This window comes from Mobula hypostoma, chromosome 1 (assembly GCF_963921235.1).
Source record: "Mobula hypostoma chromosome 1, sMobHyp1.1, whole genome shotgun sequence".
Lineage (NCBI taxonomy): Eukaryota > Metazoa > Chordata > Chondrichthyes > Myliobatiformes > Myliobatidae > Mobula > Mobula hypostoma.
Window position 1 is genome coordinate 53,092,814 of NC_086097.1, and position 15,377 is coordinate 53,108,190.

At 43.6% G+C, this 15,377-nt stretch overlaps 1 protein-coding gene across 5 annotated transcripts in view; it reads right to left on the minus strand.

Annotated features, from left to right (window-relative positions):
* gnpnat1 (glucosamine-phosphate N-acetyltransferase 1) overlaps positions 1–13,977 on the minus strand; it is a 30,788-nt gene extending 16,811 nt beyond the window's left edge. For 2 of the 5 annotated variants that reach the window (XM_063048971.1, XM_063048959.1), the window contains exon 1: positions 7,731–7,774. In XM_063048971.1, the coding sequence (XP_062905041.1) occupies positions 7,731–7,733 (3 nt within the window). In that variant the 5' untranslated portion in view covers positions 7,734–7,774. Of the gene's footprint in view, positions 1–7,730; positions 7,775–12,997; positions 13,734–13,783 lie in introns of those variants that run through there. The other 3 variants (XM_063048939.1, XM_063048949.1, XM_063048932.1) reach the window with 3 other exon arrangements.
* Positions 13,978–15,377: the final 1,400 nt, after the last annotated feature.

A 15,377-nucleotide genomic window follows, 5' to 3' on the forward strand; every position in this document is an offset into this window, starting at 1 on the left:
GAGCTAGTAAAAGATTTGAAAGTGGAAGGGGGAGGGGCAGATCCAAAATGATAGAAGACGACAGGGGGGGAAGGATGGAGCCAAGAGCTGGACAGCTGATTGGCAAAAGGGATATGAGAGGATCATGGGACAGGAGGCCCAGGGAGAAGGAAAAGGGGGAGGGGGGGGAACCCAGAGGATGGGCAAGGGGTACAGTCAGAGGGAGAAAAAGGAGAGTATTCCCCCACCTTTCCTTCGCTACATCGACGACTGCATTGGCACTGCTTCCTGCACTCGTTGACCTTATTAACTTTGCCTCCAACTTTCACCCTGCCCTCAAGTTTACCTGGTCCATTTCCGACACCTCCCTCCCCTTTCTAGATCTTTCTGTCTCTGGAGACAACTTATCTACTGATGTCTACTACAAGCCTACTGACTCTCACAGCTATCTGGACTATTCCTCTTCTCACCCTGTCTCTTGCAAAAATGCCATCCCCTTCTCGCAATTCCTCCGTCTCCGCTGCATCTGCTCTCAGGATGAGGCTTTTCATTCCAGGACAAGGGAGATGTCCTTCTTTTTTAAAGAAAGGGGCTTCCCTTCCTCCACCATCAACTCTGCCCTCAAACGCATCTCCCCCATTTCACGCACATCTGCTCTCATTCCATCCTCCTGCTATCCCACTAGGAATAGGGTTCCCCTGGTCCTCACCTACCACCCCACCAGCCTCCAGGTCCAACATATTATTCTCCGTAACTTCCGCCACCTCCAACGGGAACCCACCACTAAGCACATCTTTCCCTCCCCCCCCCCACTTTCCACAGGGATCGCTCCCTACGCGACTCCCTTGTCCATTCGACCCCCCCATCCCTCCCCACTGATCTCCTTCCTGGCACTTATCCTTGTAAGCAGAACAAGTGCTACACATGCCCTTACACCTCCTCCCTTACCACCATTCAGGGCCCCAGACAGTCCTTCCAGGTGAGGCAACACTGCGAGTCGGCTGGGGTGATATACTGTGTCCGGTGCTCCCGATGTGGCCTTCTATATATTGGCGAGACCCGACGCAGACTGGGAGACCGTTGTGCTGAACACCTACACTCTGTCCGCCAGAGAAAGCAGGATCTCCCAGTGGCCACATATTTTAATTCCACATCCCATTCCCATCCTGACATGTCTATTCACGGCCTCCTCCACTGTAAAGATGAAGCCACACTCAGGTTGGAGGAACAACACCTTATATTCCGTCTGGGTAGCCTCCAACCTGATGGCATGAACATTGATTTCTCTAACCTGCTAATACCCCACCTCCCCCTCGTACCCCATCTGTTATTTATATGCACACATTCGCTCACTCTCCTTGTTCTCCCTCCATCCCTCTGACTATACTCCTTGCCCATCCTCTGGGTCCCCCCCTCCCCCTTTTCCTTCTCCCTGGGCCTCCTGTCCCATGATCCTCTCATATCCCTTTTGCCAATCACCTGTCCAGCTCTTGGCTCCATCCCTCCCCCTCCTGTCTTCTCCTATCATTTTGGATCTCCCACTCCCACTTTCAAATCTCTTACTAACTCTTCCTTCAGTTAGTCCTGACGAAGGGTCTGAAATGTCGACTGTACCTCTTCCTAGAGATGCTGCCTGGCCTGCTGCGTTCACCAGCAACTTTGATGTGTGATGTTTCATACTCATCCAGCTTTGTGTAAAAACCCTCCCATTCACCTTTAAAACAATTCCTTCTAATTTTAGACCCGCCTCCATCCTAAGAAATATACTCCATCTACCCTTTTTATGCCCAATTTTATAAATCTCTATAATGATCTATACTGCACTCTAAACACCTTACTGTGATGTGGCAACCAGAACTGTACACAATACTCCAAATACATCAACCAGTGTTTTCACAGCTGCAACACGACAGCTCAACTCTTCTACCCAACAAACACCTCAGCCAATGAATACAATCATTCCAAATGTTTTCTTCATTACCTTTTCATCACGACACTGATGGAGTTGGGAACTTGGACTCAAGGTCCATTTGTATACCAACATCTCTTGGATCCCTGCTATTTACTGTATACAGAATACACAGTATATAGAATAATACAGCACATTACAGGCCCTTCGGTCCACAATGTTGTGCCAACCCTCAAACCCTGCCTCCCATATAACCCCCCCCCCACCTTAACTTCTTCCATATACCCATCTAGTAGTCTCTTAAACTTCACTAATTTATCTGCCTCCACCACTGACTCGGGCAGTGCATTCCACGCACCAACCACTCTCTGAGTAAAAAACCTTTCTCTAATATCCCCCTTGAACTTCCCACCCCTTACCTTAAAGCCATGTCCTCTTGTACTGAGCAGTGGTGCCCTGGGGAAGAGGCGCTGGCTATCCACTATCTATTCCTCTTATTATCTTGTACACCTCTATCATGTCTCCTCTCATCCTCCTCCTCTCCAAAGAGTAAAGCCCTAGCTCCCTTAATCTCTGATCATAATGCATACTCTCTAAATCAGGCAGCATCCTGGTAAATCTCCTCTGTACTCTTTCCAAGACAGTACTCCAAGAGTGGCCTAACCAGAGTTTTATAGAGCTGCATCATTATATCACAACTCTTAAACTCTATCCCTCAACTTATGAAAGCTAACACCCCATAAGCTTTCTTAACTACCCTATCTACCTGTGAGGCAACTTTCAGGGATCTGTGGACATGTACCCCCAGATCCCTCTGCTCCTCCACACTACCAAGTATCCTGCCATTTACTTTGTACTCTGCCTTGGAGTTTGTCCTTCCAAAGTGTACCACCTCACACTTCTCCGGGTTGAACTCCATCTGCCACTTCTCAGCCCACTTCTGCATCCTATCAATGTCTCTCTGCATCTTCGACAATCCTCTACACTATCTACAACACCACCAACCTTCGTGTTGTCTGCAAACTTGCCATCCCACCCTTCTACCCCTACATCCACGTCGTTAATAAAAATCATGAAAAGTACAGGTCCCAGAACAGATCCTTGTGGGATACCACTAGTCACAACCCTCCAATCTGAATGTACTCCCTCCACCACGAACCTCTGCCTTCTGCAGGCAAGCCAATTCTGAATCCACCTGACCAAACTTCCCTGGATCCCATGCCTTCTGACTTTCTGAATAAGCCTACCATGTGGAACCTTGTCAAATGCCTTACTAAAATCCATGTAGATCACATCCACTGCACTACCCTCATCTATATGCCTGGTCACCTCCTCAAAGAACTCTATCAGGCTTGTTAGACACGATCTGCCCTTCACAAAGCCATGCTGACTGTCCCTGATCAGACCATGATTCTCTAAATGCCCAGAGATCCTATCTCTAAGAATCCTTTCCAACAGCTTTCCCATCACAGACACAAGGCTCACTGGTCTATAGTTGCCCGGACTATCCCTGCTACCTTTTTTGAACAAGGGGACAACATTCGCCTCCCTCCAATCCTCTGGTACCATTCCCGTGGACAAGGGCATAAAGATCCTAGCCAGAGGCTCAGCAATCTCTTCCCTCCCCTCATGAAGTAGCCTGGGGAATATTCCGTCAGGCCCCGGGGACTTATCCGTCCTAATGTATTTTAACAACGCCAGCACCTCCTCTCCCTTAATATCAACATGCTTCAGAACATCAGCCTCACTCATACTGTCCTCACCATCAAGTTTCCTCTCATTGGTGAATACCAAATAGAGGTATTCATTGAGGACCTTGCTCACTTCCACAGCCTCCAGGCACATCTTCCCACCTTTATCTCTAATCGGTCCTACCTTCACTCCTGTCATCCTTCTGTTCTTCACATAATTGAAGAATGCCTTGGGGTTTTCCTTTACCCTGATCGCCATGGCCTTCTCATGCCCCTTTCTTGCTCTTCTCAGCCCCTTAAGCTCCTTTTTTGCTTTCCTATATTCCTCAATAGACCCATCTGATCCTTGCTTCCTAAACCTCATGTATGCTGCCTTCTTTCACCTGACTAGATTTTCTACCTCACTTGTCACCCATGGTTCCTTCACCCTACCACTCTTTATCTTCCTCACCGGGACAAATTTATCCTTAACATCCTGCAAGAGATCTCTAAACATCGACCACATGTCCATAGTACATTTCCCTGCAAAAACATCATCCCAATTCACACCTGCAAGTTCTAGCCTTATAGCCTCATAATTTGCCCTTCCCTAATTAAAAATTTTCCTGTCCTCTGATTCTATCCTTTTCCATGATAATGCTGAAGGTCAGGGAGTGGTGGTCACTGTCCCCCAGAGATCTGTGACCTGACCCAGTTCATTACCTAGTACTAGATCTAGTATGGCATTCCGCCTAGTCGGCCTGTCCACATACTGTGATAGGAATCTGTCCTGGACACACTTAAACTCTGCCCCATCTAAACCCTTGGAACTAATCAGGTGCCAATCAATATTAGGGAAGTTAAAGTCACCCATGATAACAACCCTGTTATTTTTGCACCTTTCCAAGATCTGCCTCCCAATCTGCTCCTCTGTATCTCTGCTGCTATCAGGGGGCCTATAGCATACTCCCAATAGAGTAACTGCTCCCTTCCTCTTCCTGACTTCCACCCATACTGACTCAAGAGAGGATCCTGCTACATTACCCACCCTTTCTGTAGCTGTAATAGTATCCCTGACCAGTAATGCCACCCCTCCTCCCCTCCCCCCCATCCCTTTTAAAGCACTAAAATCCAGGAATATTGAGAATCCATTTTTGCCCTGGTGCCAGCCAAGTCTCTGTAATGGCCACTACATCATAATGCTATGTATGTATCCAAGCTCTCGGTTCATCACCTTTGTTCCTGATGCTTCTTGCATTGAGGTATACACACCTTCTACCTTTACACCATTTATTCTGCTTCTCTTTCCTCAAAGCCTCTCTATTATGTTAGACCTGGCTTAACTCCATGCATTTCTTTCACTGCTCTATCGCTCTGGGTCCCATCCCCTTTGCAAATTAGTTTAAACCCACCCTACAGTTGAGTTGTAACATACTGTTCTTCAAGAGAGTCATCTGATCCCATTTGTCTATACCTGCCCTATATATGTCCTTTGTTCTCATTAAATCAACAACCAAAGTTCCTTAATCTTGTCATTTTTGCTTGTCACACTTTTTGGAACATGGCAATATATTGACATACTGCAAATGCAAAATACACTGACTGAGTTAAACACATAATTTTTACGTTAAAATAAGCATTACAATTTGAGAATAATTAACAGTTCATTTCAGTTACCGGTTGCACTAAGAAAAATATTTTCTATAAACACCTTTTGCCTATTTAAAAACAACTGAATTTTATTAAAATATTTCCAAGTTCAAGTCAATATAGATTTCACCCTGAATGAAATTTCCATACAAACACAACTCAGTCTGCTCTGCCAGAACTCAGCAAGTCAAGCTAAGCGATACTGGCTTTCACTCCTCTCTTGTGCCAGTTTATCGTAACACTCAATTTCCCCCAGTTATGGATAATCAAAACCTTTACTTTTTCTATACTTCTACTGAAATGAATCATGGGCATGATCACTATGCACTGCTATTATGAATTTAATATACTTGCACTTTATATCCCAGGAGAAAAGATCAAAGATAGTGTTGTTCAAAGTGATACGGAGAGAAAGCATGTAAAACTTACAATTGTGAAGAAAGCTGTAATTCTACAAAAATAGATCAGGGTGAATCAGTGTCAATTGTGAGGGAACACTTCAGAGTTGATAATATCAAATATAACAGAACTTTCATGTTGTCTCTTGATAAGAGTGATTTACTTAGGACACTCCTAAACAAACTATTCTTGAACTTCAAACACTTGGTTGTGAGTGGTTTAAGCAGAATCATAGTAATTGGCAACTTGTATTTAGTCTATTATTGTATGAAGATGTCAAAAACACTTCATTAGGACAAAGAATTCTCTCTAATTTCTTACCATGGACTTTTTACTCTCCTCCCATCCAGTAGGCGCCACAGGAGCCTCCTCTCCCGCACCAGCAGGCACAGGAAGGGCTTCTTCCCTGATGCTGTGACACTGCTGAACCTCACATCACAGCGCTAAGCAGTATTGCATCCGTATTGTACTGTCTCAGTACATTTATATTTCTGTGCTGTAGCACTTTTTTAAAAATTTGCAGTTATTTTGTAAATAACACTATTTCTGGTCAGATGCTAAATGCATTTCATTGGCTTTGTATCTGTACTCGGCACAATGACAATAAAGTTGAATCTAATCTAAGAGAGAGAGCGCGCAGCGCGCCACACGTGCGCAGCCTTCTGGTGAAAATTGATATCGTATCCGTTAAAATAGGGGTCATGGACAATTCTGATTTGATGGAGACAGATGTGAAAGCACAGAGGAACATCTGGAGAAATTTCTGAAACGCCAGTTTGCTGCTGTTGTGACTGCGTGGTCAGGAATCTTCCAGAGGGAAGGCCTCAAAATCCCCGGTTTTGCCTGCTGTTGGCGACCGAGATTGAGGTCGAATCGTTTGGGCAGAGATGGCGCTCAGTACTCGGTGTCAGAGAGCTGATCAGAGCTCAAAGTTTTCGGATGACTCAGATTCGGACTGTGGTCGGGCATGGCAGGGAGAGTTTTTCTTCCTTCTCCCGTCTGCGTGAGATGTGGGATACTTGAGAGATTTTGAACTTTTTACTGTGCTCATGGACTTCATAGTTATGGTATTGTTGCACTGTTGTAACTATATGTTATAATTATGTGGTTTTATTAGTTTTTTCAGTCTTGGTCTGTCCTGTGTTTTGTGATATCACACGGGAGGAGATATTGTATCACTTCTTAATGCATGCATTACTAAATGACAATAAAAGAGGACTGTGTGTCTTCATAATCTAATCTAATGTCAGGCAACAATAGCGTTTCATATCTCACAGTTCCTGCTTTGTTTCATTTACCAGGATTTCCAGAATAATGGAGTAATGCACAAAAAAAGACTAGTTTGTGACTGGTCAGTTGTAATATTATAGCACTCTTATCAAAAATAAACTAATTGAACAAAAATCAATTTAAAAAAGTATTAGGAGTATAAATAAGACCAATAAATAAAAGTTTTAGAAGTTTAATTTGTTCTCATAATTTTTCCCTTATCCTTCAAGGAACCACAGTTATACATTTCTAACAATCATCATCCATAATCCAAATGTACATGTAACACCAACACTGTAGAGATCTGGGGAATTCAAATCAGAAATCTTCTGATGTATTTTATTCTCCCATTATTCACTGGCATTCAAAGTGTAGAAATAGTAACACAAGAAATTCTGCAGATGTTGGAAACCAAAAGCAACACACAAAATGCTGGAGAAACTCAGCAGATCAAGCATCAAAGATTCAAAAGTTCATTTATTATCCAAGCATGTATCCATATACAACTCTGAAATCTGTCTTCTCCAGATAGCCACAAAACAAAAATCTGACAGTCATCAGAGAAAAACACCAAAACCACTGCTCCCACAAAAAAGAACGACATCCTGATTGTCAACCCCCAAAACCCCCTTCCCCCCACACACAAAACAGAACAGGAAAATCAACCCCCCAAAAAACAATCCCTCCCCCACACAAAAAAGCTAACAGAACAGCAACCCCAAGCACCATCCCCTCGCACAATAAAACAGAAAAGGAATGGGTGATAAAAAACACAGAACATAAAATCACAAGTCTATAAATGTCCACAGTCCATAAATGCAATAGCCCAATCCATAAATGCAAAACTGCAATACCATCCTCCGATATCACCGACATCACAGGAGGCAGAGAGGCCTACTTGGCTGCTACATGAGCCACATAGTGACAGGCTGCTCACAGACGCATTCTCTGGCAGCAATCAAAAGGAAGGCATTCAGTGCTAAACCTTCACTCGCCTTCTGGATTTGTCTTGATGTATCAATCTTCCTCAACATTTTAATCAGCAATTAATGAGTGCTTTAACTGGCAAAATGGAGTCAAATATCTAGGTCGTTTGAGTATAAGCTCGTTTCCCAGAATCTTCTTGGAGAATACAAAGTGCCAGATCACTCAAACAATCTGCAAACTGTAAACTGAAGGCACTAGCAGTCCCAGAAACACGTTTAATGTGAAAAACAGATGTAAAAGTAAAATTGACAATTTTGTGAGCTATCTGGAAAATGTCAACCAAGGAAGCATTGTATGCTGGTGCCATCTGGACCAAAAATGAATAAACAATCGACATTTCTGGCACAGACCCTTCATCAGAACTCGTGCACAAACATTTGAAATCTGCAGCAGTGTAACTATCAGTGATAACATTTACAGAGTTATTGTGTGACTCTAGACGGTTATACGAGATGTGCAATTATTTGCAACTCTGATGACTGGCGTTGGTGATGTAAACCATTTCCTGTGATACAAGTGAAAATTGTGTCTAATGTGTATAGATCTGATGGCTTCTTATGTCTGCAAAGGTACATAAAAGGTTTTAAGCAAATCACAAATCACATCCAGCTGAACTGATTACATTTAATCTACATCCAATGCATTATGGGAAATACCAGATTGCCCAAGTATTGTGGAATTGATATCAAGAGGAAAATAAATACTAATACCATGAGATACACAACATTCTCTTTACTTCTAATTTCAGACAACTACAAAGTTCCTGCTTTGTTTCCTGAACCAGGATTTTGAGAATAATGGCGCAACACACAAAAGACTAGAGGAAGTCAGGGATTAGGCAGCATCTACTAAAAGAAACAGTTTATATTTCAGGTCAAGACCCTTCATCTGGATTTTCAGAACAAAGGTGGCTCCCTTCAGCCAAGGCCATTATTTTGTTTTTTTTTCTCCCTCCCCCCCCCCACCCCCAACAAATATTCCAGAACTCTGTATGCAGGTTTTGGATCTTTTAGGTCAGAGGTCCCCAACCACAGGGCCGCAAAGCATGTGCTACCAGGCCGCGAGGAAACGATATGTGTCAGCTGCACCTTTCCTCATTCTCCGTCACGCCCACTGTTGAACTTGAACACATACAAGGTCACTACCCACGCGAGGACATCGGTCAGTCTTTAACCTACAACTACTCGATGAGTGAAAAACAAATGTCGCTTGAGAGTTTCTTTGGAAGAGATGGCAGGGGACATGTTTTAGGTAATCCACCATCACCTCTACCTTTTGCAGAGACAGGTTTAACCACTGGGATACTAGGTAGCACGAGAGGAACTTATAAAGACATTAGTGAGAAAACGAAAGTCTGTTACCATCACCCCTATAATTAACCTCCACTTGGTAAGCTTTTTGTTACTTGGTCAAGACTAACAATCCTGCTATTCTACTAAAAAAGTGGTCTGTATTGCGTGAAAGTACTCAGGAAGAACATGAATGCACTCATGGGATTACTGTTTTTATTAGCTACATAGCTGGTCACTTTTTCCAGGGCATCATTTCAAAGGCAAGGTACAAGCTCCACAGAACTGCTTCCAAACTCTCCGCAAGAGCGCTCAATCTTTCTGAACCATCTATTACCACATTTGACATTCATTACCTCCGCTTCACAAATGCAGCTTTCCTTCCCCAACTCCCCTCACTCAACTCCAAGTGCTAGATCTATACCAATCCAAAGCATGATTTCCATTGCTATCCCACATTAAATAGTAGCTTGCTTGCATTCTCAAGTAGCTTGATTCACCGAGTGACACAACAAATACTAAGCCTGCCGAACAGCAAATATATGAGCTTGTGTATAATTAGCACAAGGACCACAATAGTGCACCCACATGTGAATGACTTCCTCTGAGGAATACTTGCTGTCTTTCTCCTGCCGCAAAGACAGTTACTGGGCGAGTAGAAGGCAAGAAATATGAAGGCAGAAAAGGAAAAAAGGAATTATGCAAATGAAAAATATCATTTTATGAATGTTATACAATTTTCAAAAACTCATTCAAGGGATGTGATCATTTAATTGCCTATCACTTGGTACCCTAAACTAGTCCCATTTGTCAGGATCAGACCATATACAGTACCTCTAAATCAGTGGTTCCGAACCTGGGGCCCTTTGCTCAACGGTAATGGTCAATGGCATAAAAAAAGGTTGGGAACCCCAGCTCTAAAACTTTCCTATTCATGTACCTGCCCAAATATCTTCTAGAAGTTGTATTGTAGCCTATTCCATTTTTCACATTTGTGTAGAAAAATTGCCCAAGTTTCTTTCAAATCTTCCACTTTATATCTATACCCTCTGTTCATGACTCTGCAACCTCAAGACTCAGTGCACTCATCTTATTTATGCCCCTCATGACTTTACGTACCTCAATAAAGGTAGGGGCCATGGGATAAAAAAGGTTAGGGGACCCCTGCTCTATTCTATCACCTCTCAGTCATCTACGCTTCAAAGAATGAAGTCTTATCCTGTCCAACCCTTCCTTACAAGTCAGTCCCTCAAGTCCTGGCAGCATCCCTGTAAGTCTTTTCTGCACCATTTCTAGTTCACTAATATCTTTCCTACAGCAAGCGACCAAAACTGAACACAGTACTCCAAATGCAGCCTCACCAGTGACCTGCAAAACTAAACAACTATAAAAACTTAGATAAGCTTTCCATTGTGTCTTGGCATATGTGATAATACACCACTATCAATTAATTTCAAAACCTCAACTATTATACTCTACACTCACACTGAAGGCCAGCAAGCCAAAAGCCTTCTTTACCACATATCTACCTACGACTCCACTTTGATGGTACCTCTAAGGCCCACTTTGAACTCTATTCCACAACACTACCCAGTCCCCTGCCTACATTTATTTTATTTTTCCTGTCCACATTGATAGTTACACATTTCCACACCCCCCCCCGTGTTAAGTTCTGCTTGTCAGATTTTTGCCCACTCAATTAACCTCTTTGAAGCCCAAGTTCTCTTCACAAATTCAAAATTCAAAGTAAATTTATCATCAATGTATGCATATGTCATAAGATATTGGAGGATGAGGCCACTTGGCCCAGAGTCTGCTCTGGCATTTCATCATGGCTGTTCCATTCCCTGCCTTCTCCCTATAACCCTTCATTGAGAACTATTAACCTCTGCCTTGAATATACTCAATGACTTGGCCTCCACCACCATCTGCAGCTATGGATCCACAGATTTGCCACCCTCTGGCTAAAGAAATTCCTCATCTCTATTCTAAATACAGATCACTCTATTTTGAGGTTGTGCCCTCTGGTTCTACACTCTTCCACAATAGGACACCAAGCTACCCTGAGACTTGCAGACACTCACAGCAGAGCAAAAAAAAACAACAGAATCACTGAAAAACTATACACAAGGACTGACAAATAGCCATTGCGCAAATACAAAAAGAAAACAAATTATAAACCTAGTCCCTGCTCAATCTAACACTTCCCTCCTAAATAGCCCATAACCCTCCATGTTTTATACAAGTGCCTTAGTCTCTTAAATGTCCCTACTGTATCATCTTCTACTATTATCCATGGCAGCACATTCTCTATGTAAAAAATCTACTCTAACATCTACCCTAAAGTTTCGCCCATTCACCTAAAACACATGTCCTCGAGTATTAGTCACTGCTGCCTTGGGAAAAAGGGCGTTGGCTATGCACTCTAGCTATACCCATCACAGTCTTATACACCTCTATCAAGCTGTCTTTTCCTCCTGTGCTTCAAAAAAAAAACCGTAGCTCATTCAAATCTTTTCTTGTAGGCATGTCCTCTAATTCAGGCAGCATCCTGGTAAAGTTCAACTGCACTCTCTCTAAAGCTTCCACATTCTTCTATAATGAGTTGACCTAAACTGAATTAATATATACTTTTATGTGTGGCCTAACCCGAGTTTTATAGAGCTGCAAATTTACCTCATGGTTTTTGAACAATCCCCAACTAAAGAAGGTCAACACACCATAACATTTTTTAAAGAAAGATTAGCTTTGTTTGTCACATGTACACTGAATCAGAGTGAAATGCACTGTTACTGTCAACAACCAAGAGTCCGAGAATCGTGTTGGAGGCAGCCCACAAATGCCGCCATGCTCTCAGCGCCAACATAGCATGCTCACAACTCACGAACCCTAACTGTATGTCTCTGGAACATGTGAGGAAACCCACACGGTCATGGGGCAAATGTACAATCTCCTTACATACAGTGGTATGAATCAAACCCCAATTGGTGATCACCCGCGCTGTAAATGACTGTGCTAACTGCTACATGACTACGCTGCCCTTACCATCCTACTAACTTGTATGGCAACTTTGAGCCATGCGATTTCAAATGTCAAGGACAAAATTGGGTCATACACTTTGTCATCATGTCAATTTAGACTCATTGCTGGGAATCCTGGAAATAAAATATTGACCCCACATTTGAGTTTGTTAGATTAGAGAGTGTTATTTTTCTCATAGCTAAATTTCACTTTTGCTTGTTTGTATTTTTATATAATTACCTATGTGTATAATTATTCAGTAAATTTTCCAGTACCTGCAATATAGATGATTCTGTATTTTTCTAGAAGCTTCTTAGTTTTTTTGTAGCAGGTGTCATGCCAATTGAATCTGGCTATTTCATAAGGTAATTGTTATTATTGGAATAGCTTGTTGTCTTTCTAGTTAGCTAGTTTTTGTACAAGACAACTATGATTTCTTTGCTCTATTTTCTTTGCTTCATTCTTATTACACATAATAAACAGCCGTAAATGACAAAATGTTTACCTCATTCTTGATTTCCATACACCCCTTGGGTTAACTAACAGGTTTAACCAGCTCTGACAAACACTACAAAAATGTTGGCTGCCCCCCCCCAACTGTTATTGAAAAGTTACAGACAAATATGTTCATTACACGAAGAAAACCCCTTTAGTGTGATTTTAATTCATAAGTGCAGCTATTCTAAAGAAAAGCCTTTGACTAATTCTAAGGAGCACCACCATTGAAAGCTATTATCAAGTAATAGCATATTTTACACAACTGCCTACAGTAAACATACAATAATATCCTTTTACACGTTAAAAGTAGTCACTGAGTAGGTTACCTGAGAACATGCATCTCACATTCCATTACCATGGTTCACAGAACACCAGGCAAATTGCATGCTAGAAGTTGGTATACCAAGATAGCCACACTCCACTAGTTCGGTTCTGTATTAGCTCTGCCTGGCTGGGAATAGTTGCCGCACCAACTTTGGTGTAACACAGCGTAAACCCTGTCAAGGCTGAGGAATGCCAGTGAACAGTTACCAGCAAGTAAGGGGCAAAAACACAGTGCCACCCAGCAGTCGAAGCCGAGCTAACATCGGCATCCGGCAGGCCAGGATCACCTGCTAAACCAAGGGGCATAACAGCACAGCTGGTCATGAGTACCGTGGGGAGGAGGAGGGATGGCAAGGGACATGGTGACACATGGCAGGGCAGTAGCACTAAACGGGTCAGGAGTACGGTAACACCCCAGGGCTAGTGAAACGGTGACATTAAGCATGCGAGGAGCACCAGGCAGGCCAGGGACGCGGTGACACACGACCGGCCCTGAGTAAGCTGGCAAGGGGCACGGTGACAGCCCGGCGTGTTGGTGGCAAGGGGGGAGCCGGGACGGCCTCACTATTTCTGGCTATGGTTTGCAGAGGCCTGGCTCTAATGGGCGGGACACCACCGGCAGGCCAACTTTGGCGCAACTTTGTATCAGCCCGACTCGAAACGACGGGGAAGCCCCCGGGGCCGCGGCGGCCCGCAAGACCAACCGGAGAAGGACCAGCAGCGGCTGGCTGCTGAGACCGCACGAAGTACCGGGGCCTCTGTACAGTAGGCAGAGGCCGCGCACTCACCCTCCCGAGGTTAACCGCTCTTCCGCCGGTTCTCGATGCGGATGAATGGCCCACGGGAGGAGTTTTAACCGTCCCTCGCTGACGTGGCAGAAGGCGGGAACGGAACGGGCAGCGGCGTGATGACGCAGGTGCAGGGAGCGTGAGTGAGACGGGCCCGGCTCCGGGACAGCTGCGGTGCGGGTGCGACCGGAATTGTACAACTTTGGCCGGGAGCACTGGTGACATGCACACACTGATGCGGTTGAGCAAGCTGGTTTGTTTAATGTTTGCGTCACGAAACTTGGAGTGCAACTTTGCAAATAAATACATAGTGATTAGTAATTCCAGCCATTAAGTATATATCAGGCAGGTTGACATATAGAACAATACAGCGCAGGAGCAGGCCATTCGGCCCACGATATTGCGCTGAACCAGCTAAAAAAAATTCCAAAACACCGAAACATTAATCCCGCCTACGTACACCATGTCCATAATCCGTCCATCTTCCATGCGCCTATCCAGATGTATCTTAAAAACCTGTAATGTATTCCCCTCTACCACCATACCAGACATTCAGGGCTCTGAGTTAAAAAAAAACTTACCCCTCATATCCCCCTTGAACCTACCCCCTCTCACTTTCAATGCATGCCCTCTGGTATTAGGCATGAAATACAGCAGAAGACTTGATTCCATGCCAGTGGGGAACCGCACCAATGTGAGGATGCTATTGTTGCACAGCATATGACATTTCAGAACGGCTTCCCCAGGCCTTTTAAATTCCCCGGCTGCTGCTGGAAGAGCGAGTTTTAATACGAAATCACAGTAATCTGAAATGAAAATACCTACTAGTGAAAGAGAAGCAGGTGTAATAAGCTTTCATCAGAATCAGGCAAAGTTCAGACGTAAATTTTCTTTTTTTAAATGTTAAGGCTATGAGATAGGGTAGAAGGTTGAAAAGATTGTATGTCAAAAGGTATGCTGGAGTAATGGTAAAGGGGTGATCAAACAAATTAAAAAACTATGGTTGTTAGGTTGGAGTGGTGGAACCACAGAGTCAAGGACAGGCCCTTCAGCCCATCTAGTCCATGCCAAACAATTAATCTACCTAGTCCCATCGACATACATCTGGACCATAGGCCTACATATTGCCCTCCATCCATGTACCTATCCAAATTTCTCTTAAATGTTGAAATTGAACCTGCATCCATCACTTCCGCTGGCAGCTTGTTCCACGCTCCATCACTCTCTCAGTGAAGAAATTCCCCTTGAATATTTCACCTTTCACACTTAACCCATGACCCCTAGTTCTCCTTTCACCCAATCTCAGTGGAACAAGCCTGCTTGCATTTATCCTATCTATACCCCTCATTATTTTGTATACCTCTAACAAATCCCCCCTCATTCTTCTATGCTCTAAGGAATAAAGTCCGAGCCTATTCAACCTTTCTCTATCACTCAGGTCCCCAAGTCCTGGCAACAGTCTTGTTAATTTTCTCTGCACTCTTTCAATCTTATTGACATCTTTTCTGTAAGTAGTGACCAAAACTACACTCAATACTCCAAATTACACCTGACCATCATCTTACACAACTTCAACATAACATCCTAACTCCTG